Source organism: Henckelia pumila, chromosome 4 (genome assembly GCF_033568475.1).
Source record: "Henckelia pumila isolate YLH828 chromosome 4, ASM3356847v2, whole genome shotgun sequence".
NCBI classification, from domain to species: domain Eukaryota; kingdom Viridiplantae; phylum Streptophyta; class Magnoliopsida; order Lamiales; family Gesneriaceae; genus Henckelia; species Henckelia pumila.
Genome location: NC_133123.1, coordinates 222,569,547 through 222,586,154, shown reverse-complemented (window position 1 = coordinate 222,586,154; position 16,608 = coordinate 222,569,547). Strand labels below are relative to the sequence as shown.

Below are 16,608 nucleotides of genomic sequence, written 5' to 3'. Positions count from 1 at the left end.
ATAGACATCCTTTTATATATTAACATGAAATTATATATTAATATATATACATAGTAAAAATATATAAACAGTAAAATAAATATTTTTACTTGTTGAATATTTTTGTCTTCTCCTTGTGTTTTGGAGCGTCGAAAATTATAGAGAACTTTCGAGCGATCATGCTGATAACGTGTTGTAAAAAGTAAAAATTTATGTTAAAAAGTAAAAACTCTAAAACTCAAGATATATCAAACTCTACACTTTATAAAATTTTCTCTCTCAATTCAATTGTGATTTTCTACACAATTGATGAAACCTATTTATAGATCTTATTCAGAGATTAGTCCAAATATTAATAAATCATCATCTACATTATCACACACTAACTTTCAAAATTTTACGACTCTTATTTTCAACATTCAACTCTAATAATATATATATATATAATATATTTTTGTCAGTTCGGATGATTAGAACGGATGAAGTATTATTATTTGTTGTGTATATAGAAGTTGATTAACATAACGAAAATACGAGAGACTTCTAGAACGTGAAGCCTCTCGAATGACCACGACTTCTCCGAAATCTATCCGTCTTCCCGTATAAAACCACCGCCACCCCTCGCTATCTATCTCGCTCAAAGAATTCAGCGGATTCTCGTCGATTTCTTGAAGAATTTTCTCTAAAAAATGGCTTTGATTCCAAGCTTCTTCCGCCGCCGATCCAACGACGCTTTCGATCCGTTCTCTCTCGACATATGGGACCCATTCGAGGGCTTCCCTTCCAGCTCCCACAATCTGCGTTCCAGTTTCCCGTCCGAGATCTCATCGTTTTCCGGCGCAATGATCGACTGGAAGGAGACACCCACCGCCCACGTGTTCAAGGCCGACGTTCCCGGGCTGAGGAAGGAGGAGGTGAAGGTGGAGGTCGAGGACGACCGGGTTCTGCACATCAGAGGCGAGAGGAAGAGGGAGACAGAGGAGAAAGGGGATACATGGCACAGGGTGGAGCGCAGCAGCGGCGCCTTCGTGCGGCGTTTCAGGCTGCCGGAGAACGCCGAGGTGGATGAGGTGAAAGCGAGCATGGCGGATGGGGTTCTGACAGTGACTGTTCCGAAGCTGGATGATGCCAAGAAGGCCGACGTGAAGTCCATTGAGATTTCTGGTTGAAGATAGATTTTGTTTGCCTAGTGTGAATCTTTTGTCTTTCTTTGTGAGTTTGTGTGGTTGGGTAACTGATAGATAGGTTTGTGCGTCTGTAAATCTTTTGATCAACTATGGTAATGAAAGCTTGTTTTTCTTGTAACATTTGGCTCACGGATTGTGTTCTTTATCATTTTTTTTTTTGTTCAAATCGATTCAAGCCACAGCTAGACGTACCGAAATCAATGGAAATCAAAATCCAAACCGGAACTGTTTTGATTTTGTTCATTTGAACTCTCACCCTCAGGTTTAGGAAAGACTTAATTCCATATCACAAAGGGTGGATAATTAACAGACATATTGAAGAACAGTGCTAGAAAGCTGCGGAATCTCACAAACATGGTACAATTTTCAGGCAGTAGCGACAGTGATTTGGCAAATTTTATGGGGTTCTATTACTTTAATATACAGAGCCAGGCAACAGTCGAGCGAGCAGAAAATGGCGAGATTGTTGTAATCGATGGTTATGTTGCCACTGAAAAGTCATGAGCGTACATTGAAGTGGAAAAGCCAGGAAACCACGAATGCAAACACCATACAAGCCAACAAGAAGTTGAGGAATCGATGACCTTGCCACAAGTTTCGAACTTGAGATGATGGTGTAGGCGCTGTCGGTAAGGCAGCGACTTCAGTCACGTCGTTGCAAGGTTCTGTCGATCCCATCTCGTTTACACCAAGAACGTTTCGTGCAATTGATCCACATATCTCACATGTTCTGCGAAATACAACATCAAGATTCAGAATAACAAAATTTCACCCAGTTCAAATTTCCTACAAGGCGATCGCAACCAAATGTATGTCAGCACATCTGATAACCAGAGTACTACAAAGAAACGGAGGTGACAGTAGAGCTGCAGTTTGAAGTTCAACGTCGGATAGCAGCTCTTTTAACCGAAACATACAAGACTATCAGAAAAGTTATGCTTACAAACCATTACAACCTGTAAAAAAAATATTAATTATGATGATGATATTGTGATGGTGGATCAAAGAATGAAATTGACTTGTTTCTTTGAAGTCGTGAAAAAATAAGTTGAGCACAAAAGCAAGAAAGAGTCGATCCAGATGATTCGGATACTTCAAAGATCATCTAGATACTCATATTTATTCAGAAAGACTCCTGCAATGGATGGATCAAAAGTAATATCTATGTTTCTATCTTAATATCAAAGATACAGATCGTCTTGTCATCACGCCCCATCGACAGTAAAGATGTGGCGAGTTCAAACACTTTCGATGCTTTTACAGAGTAAGTAGAGTATCTATCTTTCTATCAAATATACAGATTGTCTCGTCATCACGCCCTGTCCGTCGACAGTAAAGATTCCTCCAAACGCAAGCTTAAACAAACACATTAGCAAGTTGGGAGTTCTCAATCACAATGACAGAGTCATGAACATTGCGGTCTGATTCAAGAACTTAATTTGGTAAAAAGAGAAACCCGGAATATAGATCTTTACATAAATATCCAGTTTGAAACAATTCCAGCTGAAAGCAAATACGAATAACAAAACAGAACCCACGGTTATCGTATAGTGACCGGCTCTAAAAAGGAAGTAAAAGGTGGGGAAAGCAGTAAATGATTCCTAGTGGTTTCGACTTTTTTCCCAACTATAAGAGATTCCATCCATCTCGTATAGCCATCTTCCAAATGTTTTTTCCCATATGACTCAGCAGAATACTCTTTTGTAGTCACTATAAAAAAAAGGTGTACAGAAAAAAGTTCCATTATTGTCAACTTTGCACAGCACCAAGTCCTACTAAGGAACAAATTTCAATACTTGATACGAGTAACCTCAGAAATCCAAGGAGAATCAAAACAATCTAAAACAAGAAAAAATTCACCTCATTCTTCAAGAAACCTATAAGCAAAACACAAAATCTTGTAATGACTGATATTTGATATGAACATAACAAAAGAATCCACTAGTGTTACTTACTTGTTTCCCTTGATCTTGAACCAAGCCTCGGCACATTGTTTGTGTGCAGCAGCCAAATCAGCTTTACAAGAACAGCCCAATTCAAAGGGGACACCAGAATCTTGATGTGCTGCATCCAAGCTCAAATGGCAAATCCTACAATCCCTTTCGATTTTTGCCAAATGCACCTTTGTTTCAGCTTCAGACAACCCAGCTTCCAGATCCACAATCTCCACTGAACATTCGGATGCATTAGATTCCCTCCTCTCATCTTGGCCTTTCTTATTATTCTCATTTTGTACAACCTCGATACCATCAAACCTGAGTTCCCCGCCGCCATCAGTCACGGCAGCAACATGATGGCCACCACCATCGCTGTTTGCAGCTGATTCCGAATCAATATCGTGGGATTTGCGTAAAGATGACATTTTTACAAGAACCCAGATCAAGAATCCTCATGTAAATGAAAAACAATATCAAGATCATCAAATACAGACCCCACCATGTTTCTATCTGCTTGAACGTGCATACATACACACAGAAAGTCCCGGGAAAGATAGGAGAAATATATAGGTTTTTAAAGAGTGTGCAGAGGAAAAAACAGAGTGGAACAAAAAACGTCGGTGAAGGGGAAAGAAATAGCCAATTGGCACACGAGATTCTTCAAGTTTTGCAGACTTTCTTCTGTTTTTCGAAGCAATTTCTTCGATTGGAGTATCTTAAAAACAACCAATACGTACTCTGCCTATGTGAAAGCGTCGGTCAACATGTGATTGCATCTGTGGACTGGTGAAATGAAAGGGAAAGATGGACTGAGAAAGGGGGCACCACGAGAAATAAAGGCCAAGTTAGTTTTGGAACACGAGAAAGGAATTTGTTTTCGACGGGTAAATTTCTCCGATTCTTTAAAACTATGCTCAAATTGTTTTGGAAGAGTGCTTACAGAATCTCACGAGTCTGGAAAATCTATACAATATCATGCTAAAAATACTATTTATATCACTTTCCAAGGTCGTGAACTTGTGATAATCGAAAGATCATATAATACTAAGTATTTCGATATTTTTAGGTATTGGGTAATTTGGGTTATAAGTCAATAAAATTACTTTGTAAGATGTAAAAAGTTACAAGTTATATAAAAGGAAATAGGTTAGATAAATATTAATATACATTTTTTAATTAACTTTAGTGGCAATTTGAACTACTGGTGTAAACAAATGAAAATGACAAATTGCAATGCTTCAAATATATATACGAGCTCAAGCTCAATTCAGAGCTCGAAAATTTTATATTCTTTTCGTTCGAGTTTGGATTGAATCAGGGTTGGGTATTGAGTTCAGTTATAAAAAACTATTGTTTTAAAATAAATAGTTGAAAACCTAAAGATTTATTTATCTTTACTATATAATAATAGTTAAACCTCATAGAGTAACTACTTTTGGCACTTTTAATGAGTTTCCAAATATACCTTATTTTTTAAAAATTAATTTGATGAAAAAAAAGGAAAATACACATATTACCCTTGAAAGAGGAGGGACAAAATAAAAAATACAAAGTGCAAAAACCGTCACCTCCATATGAATTAATTAGTGCAAAAATTAATTAGTTTCGTATGAATCTGATACCCATAACCTCCATGTTTTAAATTTTCTCTTCATTATTAGACCAACTTTCGACCAACTGAAATTTGATCCAATCAAAATTCAAAATCTCTTCATAAAAAAAACATGAATATGGATGACGTTGACGAGATTTAGATCAACATGGGTTTTTGATAATTGTATGTATAAAAAAACCGTGTTTAACATTTATCTCATTTATCTAATTTATGACATAGTCGTATACTATATCCCTTCAAATAATTTATTCACGTTTCTATTTAATTCATAGATATTATAGTCATTGATAATTTTACACACGCAACGCTTGTGCATATTTTGCTAGTATTAATAAAATAACAAAGCACGCGAGTGACTTACGAATCGTATAATATATTTTGGTTTTTGTTCGTTTCGAGTTTGATAAGTTCGAATATTACTCAAATATTCTCAAGTCTGCTCAAAAAACTTATGAATCGACTCGATCCGTTTACACTCTTAATTTGAACGAAGACACAACTTGGAATCGGGAGTGGTTCAATGACCGAGTGGTTGACTTGTTCGACAGATTGCAATCTTGATCCTTATGTCCCTTCATGATGAACGAACCCATGAACCGGCACGGTGGTTCATTGGGTTTTTTTTTTTTTTTTTTTCAAACAAAAATTTAAAATCGTTTTTTTTTTTGGGAAATGAAATTTGTTTTTAAATTAAAGTAAACGTGTTGATGTAGAATAGAATTCATCCCTAGATGTATCGGCTTAATTGTTTTCACGTCAGCTTTGATCACTGTCTTTCTAATTTGTAGTTATACTTATACATATTAATAAAAACTAATATATTATATCCCTTTTTTTGACAAAATAAATATTCTACCCATTCGGATTACTTCACATTATTTATAATCCATGGAGGAAAACACATTCGAGCATTTAAAAAAAACAAAACAAAACAAAACAGAATAATAGTTTTAATGTTTCTTAAAAAATAAAAGGGTTAAACCCGCATTTAACCAGAACCGAAATCATCAAGGAAGGTTATGGTTAAATGTTAATGGTCGAGATTTTTTAGATTGTATAACAAGTGAGTATGAACCATGATCATGTCTAACTTATAAGATTAATACTTGATGAAACTCATTTTCGACAATCTTAAGGTTAAAAAAAAACTTATGGAAATGATATCAAAACTGGTTATTAGGCACTATGGTATGAGAAGAGTCCAACAAGATATGTAACAGTAATTAAAATGAAAAAGCACTTTCTTCCCAAAATCTGCCACTTTTAAGTGAATAAAAATAACTTTCATGAACCACAACTCTCAAAACATGGTATACTAATAATAAAAACTCTCGAATATAAAACAAAAATGAGAGATTTCAATCAACCCGAGCTTCACATGGGGGTTATTCACATTTTTTTCATTTTTTCAACAGCATTCACATGCAAGGAGAAGCCTGAACATGCCTTTGAGCTTTGGCATCGCCCGGGACTTTTCCAGCATTTTCGAGCCCGCTTCTGATCCAAGCAATGTTATTCAAATCTGAGGCCACAGAAGCAAACTCCTCGCTTGAAAAAGTTGGGAGTTCTTCATATTCCACAAATTCTGGTCCCAATAATGACCTATGGGAAAAACGCACGCCAGAAGCTGCACAACAACCATGCCCACAGTGCATTGGAATCACAGACTCGTTACAGGTACCGTCAAGAACCCTGCACATTTTGAAATCTGGTTTTGAGTCTTGAACTAACAGTCCCTGCATTGGAGCCTTCCTTAACATAGTGTCACTGCTAGAAGAATTATAGAGGTTGAATGCACCGAATTTGCCTACTGGACGTTTAAGTTTCGAAATGTTCGTTTCGGAAGATGGGTCAGAAGGGCGTGGATTTTGAATGGCAATGCAATGGTTTGCAGCAGTTTGAGTTTTGTCTTCAAACACGTTGCTTGGATCTGCCATAGATACATCATCGACTATTTCTAAGGACCTTGGTGATTTAGCGGTGCCACCAGATATAGTAGGTGCATTTTGTAGGAGAAAGCTACAGTTTATCGTCTGAGCCCTGTAATTGGACTGCTTTTGTTGAATTTCCGTCAAGCTTGTCTCCACGTTCTCTGAGGACTTGATAAAATCGAGAGTTCCAGCTGATGATGGTTCTTCCGAATCTGCCTTCACCCAGCCAGTACTGCCATCATCCAATACCTGGTCACTTGCTGGTTTTAAGTATTCAAGGCTCACAGACTTACGCCTCAAGGAAGAATTCCAGTGGTTTTTAATTGCATTGTCTGTTCTCCCTGGGAGAAGTTTCGCAATCGATGCCCATTTATTTCCATGAATTGCATGAGCTTCTACAATCGTGCGATCTTCTTCATCTGCAGTAAAAGGGTATGGTGTCCTCATCATTTGTCCCATTGAGAACCAAATGCAAATAACAGAAAACTTTCTTTGCTAATGGGTTCATGGACAAACTATGCCAGTGAGCAGAACCGAACCCATTGATAACACAAAAGAAGAAAAGATTGAAATAGTAGAAATTTTTAAAATGTATCACCTGACACTAACAAAAATGTGGTTAAAACTTGTATTTTATTGAGAATTAGAAAAACCAAAGTGCAGAAGGCTCACTAACTCTCTTTAGTTATAACCTAAATTGTAACTAATCTATCATTCCATTTGCTACGGACCATTATATATTGTTCTTAAGATTTTTACAAGAGGAGCTTAGATTCAAATCAATACAATCTTCACAACAATGATCCAAAATCTCAACACTAAGCAATTTTCAAGCACATCTAGAATTCTCTAAACAGTTTTATCAGCATATGGTGGATGATTTGGAACGTGGCATCAATCATGCATGGTGTATTCCTTCAGAAATGGATAATACAAATGGATGTACAAACCAAATAAATTATTAAATTTGGAGTCCCCAATCTAGCTGCTAAGTGAGGAATAAACCATATCCTAGTTGGTATGCATAGAGGAAGAAACGGTGTTCTAAAGCTCACATTTAGCTTGTAATGAGTAGAAACATTTCATAGTACAGGATTCAGGAATGGTACCAAACAAAACAAAGGGGTTTTTGCTCGCAGGTAAAAATTATTCTAAAACATAATTACCAAATGAATTTAGATATACATGTATCTGGTACAGATAAAGATAAACTTAAATATGTCAACACAATGAAATTTTTGAATCATGAAAGATACTTTGCATTGGAAGTATCAAAAGGAATGCAAACCGCAGCGCAAGGGCAGGCCATGAAAAAGTGGCCTTGAGCCTTCAAAGCACACCAAGACCCCATCGAAGGACTGCGCGCCTTGCTTTGTGTCAAGATGCAAAAGGCAGAGCCTCGGCGAGCAAGTGTGTGCTATACCCTCATGTTCATGCAAAATCTTTGCAACATTTATTCACGAAAACTCAAATGATAAATTCATGCTTGTGATGTGATTACATTTCTGTTGTTCAACCGAACCTACCTAGGATGACAAAAGTCACAAAACCCTCACGGCAATCAACACTGAGCTCAAACATTTATGAACAACTCATCGATAAATCGTAAAATGACTCAAATCCAAACTCAAATAACCACATGAAGAGCATCGGAACAACTGAAATCACCATTTTCTGAAAATATGTAAAATGATTACTGTGAAACAACTCCACTCCCGCAAGTATACGCTCCTCCCAACAAAAAAAGAAAACAAACCAAGGGTAAACCAATCATAAAGAAAGCCACAGTTGATATATACATACTCCCAAAATACTCAAAATCAAGAAACACCGAAAAAGATTCAAAAACCCAGAACCCATGAAATCCCAGAAAACAACACGACTTCATTTCTTCTCCCAAACACAAAAATCCAAACAAATGGCGGGCAAATTCGTTTAAAATCACACACGCTACCAGTGAAAGGCTTGCGCGTGACGGAAGGGTCGAGCTGATTGCACCAACGGAGGCGGCACGACTTCCCAGAGCGCCCCGGGATTCCTCGGGCGATCAGGCTCCAATTCCTGGGCCCGAACTTACTCACCAGCCCGCTCAGAACCGCGTCCTCCTCCTGAGACCACGGGCCCCGAACCTTCTCTCCAACTCCGCCGCCACCCCCGGCCTCCACAGCCCCGCCATCCACGGCCGCCACGTCATCTGCGGCGGCGTCAACGCCTTGTTTTTCCTCGCTGTTCTCGGCCAGCTCACTCATCTTCGACCTTTCGGTTATGCTTGTGCTCTGTAACCGTACCTAACAAACAGCCTTTTGTATAACTGCAAAGAATTGTTTTCTTTATTGGGTCTTTGCAAGCAGGGGAAGTTCAACGACGTCGTTTGGAGCTCCACGATTTATATATATATATATATAAAAGTTTCTTTCAAGTGCCCATCTACTATATTCACCATCATGCTCACCAATGATGTGACACTATTCTATTGGACCTACGTCATCTATTGGACTGTAGTAACCCAGATACCATTTTAAGATAATAATATGTTAAACATGATTAAGGGTTGGTATTTAACCAATTTCGGAGTGTTATTGGACTTCAGAAGTAAAATTTGGGCTTTTTCATTTTGGGCCGGATAGTAAGCTCTGATCCCGGATAGTAAGCTCCGATCCCGGATAGTAAGCTCCGATCGGAACGGAAGCTCCGATCCTGGAACGGAAGTTCCGATCCCCAGCTGTCAAAAATGATCGATGACTCAGTCGCGAGTTTTGACAAGTGTCGGTCATAGAACAGATCGGAAGCTCCGATCGTAGATCGGAAGTTCCGATCCTGGCGTGGCAGACATGCACGCAATGAGCTGGATCGGAAGCTCCGATCCCGAAATCGGAAGTTCCGATCCTGGCCGAGAAATTTGGCTATAAAAAGGGCCGTTCAGAGTTCATTTTCAATTACGAATTCCCGAGTTTCCTTCTTCAGTTATATAGTGTGAGATATACACTTGAGGGCCCTATCGGTTATAATAGAGGTTCTGGAATAACCAAGGTGTGGTTATAGTCATCCGGTACTAGCGACTCCAAAGGGCTAACTACGGACGAAGGTATGGTCCGGGAATCTATTTAAGTTTTGGGAGTACTTATTAGCTTAGTTAAGGCTTATAGAATTTATGTAGTGATACGGTGAACTTTTGAATATAGGCTTGGAACCTAGGATCTATTATACTTGAACTAGCCTAGAGGTACGTACACATTGACTGAGATTGCCAGCGAGTATACATGTTTATATGTTGCATTTATTTGGCATTATTATATGACATGATGTATGATTTACCGTTTTCTATACTCATATGTCATGTGCATATACACGTTGAGCCTATTTCTTGTTATACCTGATTATAGAGCCGCTCAGCTCTATACTCGATAGTCTGTCACTGAGGGTACCGCGACGGCGGGGGCATTTATGTCTGTCTACTCTGGTGTACTAGACGAGTGTGGTTGCACCCAGAGGTTGATCCGTGCGGTGGCAGCACTCATATGGCGCCGGTTCTGAGCATGACTTTTCAGATGACCCTGTACCAGTCATCATGTTGCATGCATTATATACATATGTTTACTCATGTCTATGTACTGGGCGTAGCGCTCACGTCCTAGTTGTTATCTTGGACACCCTATTCCATGGGGCAGGTTGCAGAATGGACGGAGCTGGTAGTTCAAGGAAGGACTAGGGAGCAGGAGCTTTGAAAGTTTTTATACAGCACGATTTATTAGCTGTATAATGTTTACTTTTAAGAATTTCGATATGGTTGTATCACTACAGATTTAAGCCTGGATTATATTACTAAGCTGATATGTAAATTATGGATTATGTTTCCGCACGTTTTTACTCTGTTAAGTATTTTGCTGTATTAAGTTTAATGCATGCTATTAGTTGCCAGTTAGTAGGTGATTCCATGCAGGGTCACTACATTTTTGGTATCAGAGCATGCATAGATTTTGGGATTAGTACTTGGGATTTAGTTTAGTCTTGAGTAAATTTTTGCGCATTTGGGATTTTAATGTGCAATTCTTTTCAGGATATGGCTGACGAGAGTCACGGTAGTGTTGGCCACGGAGGTGGTCATCATCATCGTCGCCATCATCATCAGGATGATCAACATCGTCCTCATGAGGGTCGACGTCGCTATACTATTAATAAGTTTATGCAGGTAGGACCGAAACCCTTAGTGGGAGGCGAGAATCCTGAACAAGCTAGAAGCTGGATGTCTAAACTTGAGAGCACGTTCCGAGCTTTTGAGTGTACTGAGGAGCAGAAACTGGAAGTTCTAGAATTCGTTCTAGAGGATAGAGCACGTTTTTGGTGGGATGCCAAGGTTGCTCAGGCACGTACTGAGAGAGGACAGGTGACTTGGGGGGATTTCTGTCGGGAGTTTCAGAAATTATATTTTCCTCCGGCTGTTCGCCAAGCACGATCTATGGAGTTGCTTACTTTGAGGCAAGGATCAATGACTATTGATCAGTATCAACAGCGATTTCTTGATCTGCTACCTTTCAGTCCCCATATCAATGAGAGTGATGCGTTGAAATATGATATCTTTCTGCAAGGCCTGAACCAAGATATCTACTCTCAGGTTGTCGTCTGTGATGACCCGGTATCTTATGAGACTTTGGTGAACCGTTGCCGTCTTGTGGAGACCAGCAACAGGCGTGGACAGTTGATGATGCCAGCACAGCCTAGTGGATTTGTTGAGCCTCGAGCTCAATCTGTTGTGCAATCCGGACCTACGTCTTCTTCTACTCCTACTACTTCATCTGGATCTCGTGGTTCACGAGGTATGTTCCGTTTTGGGAAGAAGAAGAAGAAGGAGGAGTTTTGTAGCCATTGTGGTGGGAAGCATCCTGCAGCTTCATGTCGGAGAGCTACTGGTGCTTGTTATATTTGCGGTCAGCAGGGACATCTGCGGAGAGATTGTCCTCAGCGCATGGGTTCTGCTAGTGGATCGGGATCCCAGGTTGGATCTCAGGCTTCTACTTTTCCACGTCAGCAGCCAGCACCACAGAGTTCTTCTGGTTATCGTTCTCAGACTCAAGGGCAAGTGTTTGCTCTGTCTCAGGAGCAGGCTACTGAGGGAAGCGATCGCATGTTGGCAGGTAACTTCTTGTTATGTGGTATTCCTGCACTTGTATTAATTGATACGGGAGCATCGCATTCCTTTATTTCTAGTCGCTTCGTTAAGAGACATAGATTACCTTATGTATCATTAGATATGGATTTAGTTGTATCTACTCCGTTGGAGCAGAAGGTAGTAACTAAGCGTCTAGTGATGGGTTGCCTTCTGGAGTTTGAGGGTAATGAGTTATCGGCTAATTTGATGATATTAGCGATGACGGATTTTGACTGTATCTTGGGAATAGATATGCTGACTTTGTATCACGCTACTGTGGATTGTTATCAGCGTCTGGTACAGTTTCATCCTGTTAAGGGTGATAGTTGGTACTTTTATGGTGAGGGTGCGCGACCTCCGATGCCGCTTGTTTCGGCTCTGAAGGCATGTCATGTCTTGGAGTCAGGTGGGGAGGGCTACCTCATCTATGCAGTTGATATGTCCATGAGTAGTACGGGTATTGATCAGCTACCGGTTGTCAGCGAGTTTCCTGACGTATTCCCTGATGAGATTCCTGGTTTTCCTCCGGTTCGAGAGGTTGAATTTGGTATTGATCTAGTACCAGGAACTACGCCTATATCCCGAGCACCTTATCGTCTGGCACCGTCAGAGATGAGGGAATTGAAACAGCAGTTGCAAGATCTACTTGATAAGGGATATATTCGTCCGAGTGTTTCTCCGTGGGGAGCACCTGTTTTGTTTGTCAAGAAGAAGGATGGATCGATGCGATTATGTATTGATTACAGGCAGTTGAATCGTGTCACCATCAAGAATAAGTATCCTTTGCCGCGGATTGATGATCTGTTTGATCAACTACAGGGTACTTCTGTTTATTCGAAGATAGATCTGAGATCTGGATACCATCAGATGTGGGTACGAGACTCAGATATATCTACGACTGCTTTCAGGACCAGATACGGGCATTATGAGTTTCTGGTGATGCCATTCGGTTTGACGAATGCACCGGCAGTCTTTATGAATCTAATGAATCAGGTATTTCGAGATTATCTGGATAGATTTGTCATCGTTTTCATAGATGATATTCTTGTTTATTCTCATAATAAGGATGAGCATGCACAGCATTTGAGAATTGTTCTACAGACGTTACGAGATAAGCAGCTATATGCGAAATTAAGCAAGTGTGAATTCTGGCTTGATCGGGTAGTATTTCTCGGTCATGTGATTTCTAATGAAGGGATATCTGTTGATCCTAGTAAGATAGAGGCAGTGCTGAACTGGTCTCGACCGACGACGGTTGCTGAGATTCGTAGTTTCTTGGGTCTAGCGGGATATTACCGTCGGTTCATCGAGAATTTTTCACAGTTGGCCAGGCCTTTAACTCAGCTTACACGGAAAGATGTTGCCTTCATTTGGTCCTCGGATTGTGAGGAGTCATTTCACGAGCTGCGTAGACGTCTTACTACTGCACCTGTGCTAGCTCTATCTTCTGGATCAGGAGGTTATGTTGTCTATACTGATGCCTCTGGTCAGGGGTTAGGATGTGTTTTGACACAGCATGGACATGTTATTTCCTATGCTTCTCGACAGTTGAAGTTGCATGAGAGTAATTATCCAGTGCATGATCTCGAGTTAGCCGCCATTGTATTTGCGCTCAAGATTTGGAGACATTATCTTTATGGCGAGAAATTTGAGATATTTACGGATCACAAGAGTTTGAAGTATTTATTCACTCAGGCAGAATTGAATATGCGACAGAGACGCTGGATGGATCTCCTGAAGGATTATGATTGTGAAATCAAATATCATCCAGGTTCTGCTAATCTTACTGCTGATGCCTTGAGTCGGCAGGTGAGACTGTCTGCACTTCAGACTAATGAAATATCTCATATGATTCAAGAATGCTGTTCATTGAGTTTTACGCTCAAGCACAAGAAAGGGAGGAATGAGATTCGTTTGTATACTATTCTATCTGAGCCGGTATTGTATTCTCGGATCAGAGATGCTCAGATATCTGATGTTAAGACTCAGCGATTGGCACGTCTAGCCAATGGAGTTAATACATCTGGATTCTATTTTCAGGCAGATGGTTTATTGTGCCTATCCAATAGAGTGGTTGTACCTAATGTTGCGGAGCTCAGGAATAATATTCTATCTCAAGCTCACAGGAGTCGATTATCAGTTCATCCTGGAAGTATGAAAATGTATAAGGACTTGCGAACTAGATTCTGGTGGAAGGGAATGAAGCGAAGTGTTTATCAGTTTGTTTCGAGATGTTTGGTTTGTCAACAGGTCAAAGCTGAACATCGACGACCAGGTGGATTACTGCAGAATCTTGAGATTCCCGAATGGAAGTGGGAGCACGTGACTATGGATTTTGTCACCCACTTACCTATGAAGTCACGTCAGTGTGATGCTATCTGGGTCGTTGTTGACCGTTTGACGAAATCAGCACACTTTATTCCTTATAACCGGGAGTATTCTTATGATCGCATGGCACGCTTATATATTCAGGAGATTGTGCGATTACATGGGATTCCAGTGAGTATCGTCAGTGATAGAGATCCGCGATTTACTTCACATTTTTGGGGTAGTTTTCAGCAGGCGTTGGGTACCACTCTGAGTTTGAGCACGGCGTATCATCCGGAGACTGACGGGCAGTCAGAGCGCACTATTCGTACGCTGGAGGATATGCTACGTTCTTCTGTCATGGATTTTGGTTTATCTTGGCAGGATCAGTTACTTTTGATTGAATTTGCCTACAATAACAGTTATCATCGTAGTATTGATATGGCACCTTTCGAGGCATTGTATGGTCGACGGTGTCGTACTCCGTTATTCTGGAATGAAGTCGGGGAACGGCAAGTCGAGGGTCCTGAATTGGTGCAGCAGATTGTAGACAAGGTAGATTTGATCAAGCATAGGATAAAAGTTGCTCAAGATAGACAAGCCAGTTATGCGAATATTCGCCGCAGGCCACTTCAGTTTGAGCCTGGTGAATATGTTTTTCTGCGAGTATCACCTTTTAGGAAGGTGATGAGATTTGGTGTGAAAGGCAAGTTGTCTCCTCGTTACATTGGGCCTTTCCAGATACTGGAGAAGATCGGAGATGTTGCTTATCGTTTGGCTTTACCGCCATCTCTTTCCAGTATACACAATGTTTTTCATGTGTCGTTGCTTCGACAGTACATAGCTGATGAATCTCATGTGATTCAATCTACTGATATTCAGCTAGAGCCAGATCTGTCTTTTGTTGAACGACCAATCTGTATCCTAGATAGGAAGGAGAAAGTTCTTCGGAACAAGACTATACCACTTGATGGTACAGTGGCAGCGCCGAGGCGTTGAAGAAGCAACTTGGAAACTGAGAGTCGTATGCGAGCAGAATATCCTGAGTTGTTTGCTTTGTATTTTTGATTACCATATAAGATGTAATTACCGTTGTTGTAATAAGACATGGTTTGATGTTTCATATTGTTATCTTTATTGTCTTTAGATGTTATTTCGCGGACGAAATATCTAAAGGTGGGGAGAATGTAGTAACCCATATACCATTTTAAGATAATAATATGTTAAACATGATTAAGGGTTGGTATTTAACCAATTTCGGAGTGTTATTGGACTTCAGAAGTAAAATTTGGGCTTTTTCATTTTGGGCCGGATAGTAAGTTCCGATCCCGGATAGTAAGCTCCGATCCCGGATAGTAAGCTCCGATCGGAACGGAAGCTCCGATCCTGGAACGGAAGTTCCGATCCCCAGCTGTCAAAAATGATCGATGACTCAGTCGCGAGTTTTGACAAGTGTCGGTCATAGAGCAGATCGGAAGCTCCGATCGTAGATCGGAAGTTCCGATCCTGGCGTGGCAGACATGCACGCAATGAGCTGGATCGGAAGCTCCGATCCCAAAATCGGAAGTTCCGATCCTGGCCGAGAAATTTGGCTATAAAAAGGGCCGTTCAGAGTTCATTTTCAATTACGAATTCCCGAGTTTCCTTCTTCAGTTATATAGTGTGAGATATACACTTGAGGGCCCTATCGGTTATAATAGAGGTTCTGGAATAACCAAGGTGTGGTTATAGTCATCCGGGACTAGCGACTCCAAAGGGCTAACTACGGACGAAGGTATGGTCCGGGAATCTATTTAAGTTTTGGGAGTACTTATTAGCTTAGTTAAGGCTTATAGAATTTATGTAGTGATACGGTGAACTTTGAATATAGGCTTGGAACCTAGGATCTATTATACTTGAACTAGCCTAGAGGTACGTACACATTGACTGAGATTGCCAGCGAGTATACATGTTTATATGTTGCATTTATTTGGCATTATTATATGGCATGATGTATGATTTACCGTTTTCTATACTCATATGTCATGTGCATATACACGTTGAGCCTATTTCTTGTTATACCTGATTATAGAGCCGCTCAGCTCTATACTCGATAGTCTGTCACTGAGGGTACCGCGACGGCGGGGGCATTTATGTCTGTCTACTCTGGTGTACTAGACGAGTGTGGTTGCACCCAGAGGTTGATCCGTGCGGTGGCAGCACTCATATGGCGCCGGTTCTGAGCATGACTTTTCAGATGACCCTGTACCAGTCATCATGTTGCATGCATTATATACATATGTTTACTCATGTCTATGTACTGGGCGTAGCGCTCACGTCCTAGTTGTTATCTTGGACACCCTATTCCATGGGGTAGGTTGCAGGATGGACGGAGCTGGTAGTTCAAGGCAGGACTAGGGAGCAGGAGCTTTGAAAGTTTTTATACAGCACGATTTATTAGCTGTATAATGTTTACTTTTAAGAATTTCGATATGGTTGTATCACTACAGATTTAAGCCTGGATTAT

General features: G+C 40.3%; 3 protein-coding genes across 3 annotated transcripts; 1 reads left to right on the top strand and 2 right to left on the bottom strand.

The window, feature by feature from the left end:
- Window positions 1-566: 566 nt before the first annotated feature.
- LOC140867084 (18.1 kDa class I heat shock protein-like) lies at window positions 567-1,284 on the top strand. Its single transcript, XM_073272161.1, has one exon. It carries the CDS (start codon window positions 669-671, stop codon window positions 1,146-1,148), a length of 480 nt encoding a protein of 159 aa, XP_073128262.1. The 5' UTR covers window positions 567-668; the 3' UTR covers window positions 1,149-1,284.
- A 197-nt stretch (window positions 1,285-1,481) lies between these two features.
- On the bottom strand, window positions 1,482-4,111 carry LOC140867083 (uncharacterized). The gene is made up of 2 exons (XM_073272160.1): window positions 3,122-4,111; window positions 1,482-1,896 (listed from the first exon to the last, which is right to left on the bottom strand). Exons 1-2 carry the CDS (start codon window positions 3,526-3,528, stop codon window positions 1,665-1,667), a joined length of 639 nt encoding a protein of 212 aa, XP_073128261.1. The 5' UTR covers window positions 3,529-4,111; the 3' UTR covers window positions 1,482-1,664.
- Window positions 4,112-5,967: 1,856 nt separating this feature from the next.
- Window positions 5,968-8,974, bottom strand: LOC140867081 (transcription factor MYB1-like). Its single transcript, XM_073272159.1, has 2 exons — window positions 8,604-8,974; window positions 5,968-7,068 (listed from the first exon to the last, which is right to left on the bottom strand). Exons 1-2 carry the CDS (start codon window positions 8,896-8,898, stop codon window positions 6,137-6,139), a joined length of 1,227 nt encoding a protein of 408 aa, XP_073128260.1. The 5' UTR covers window positions 8,899-8,974; the 3' UTR covers window positions 5,968-6,136.
- Between the last annotated feature and the right edge of the window lie 7,634 nt (window positions 8,975-16,608).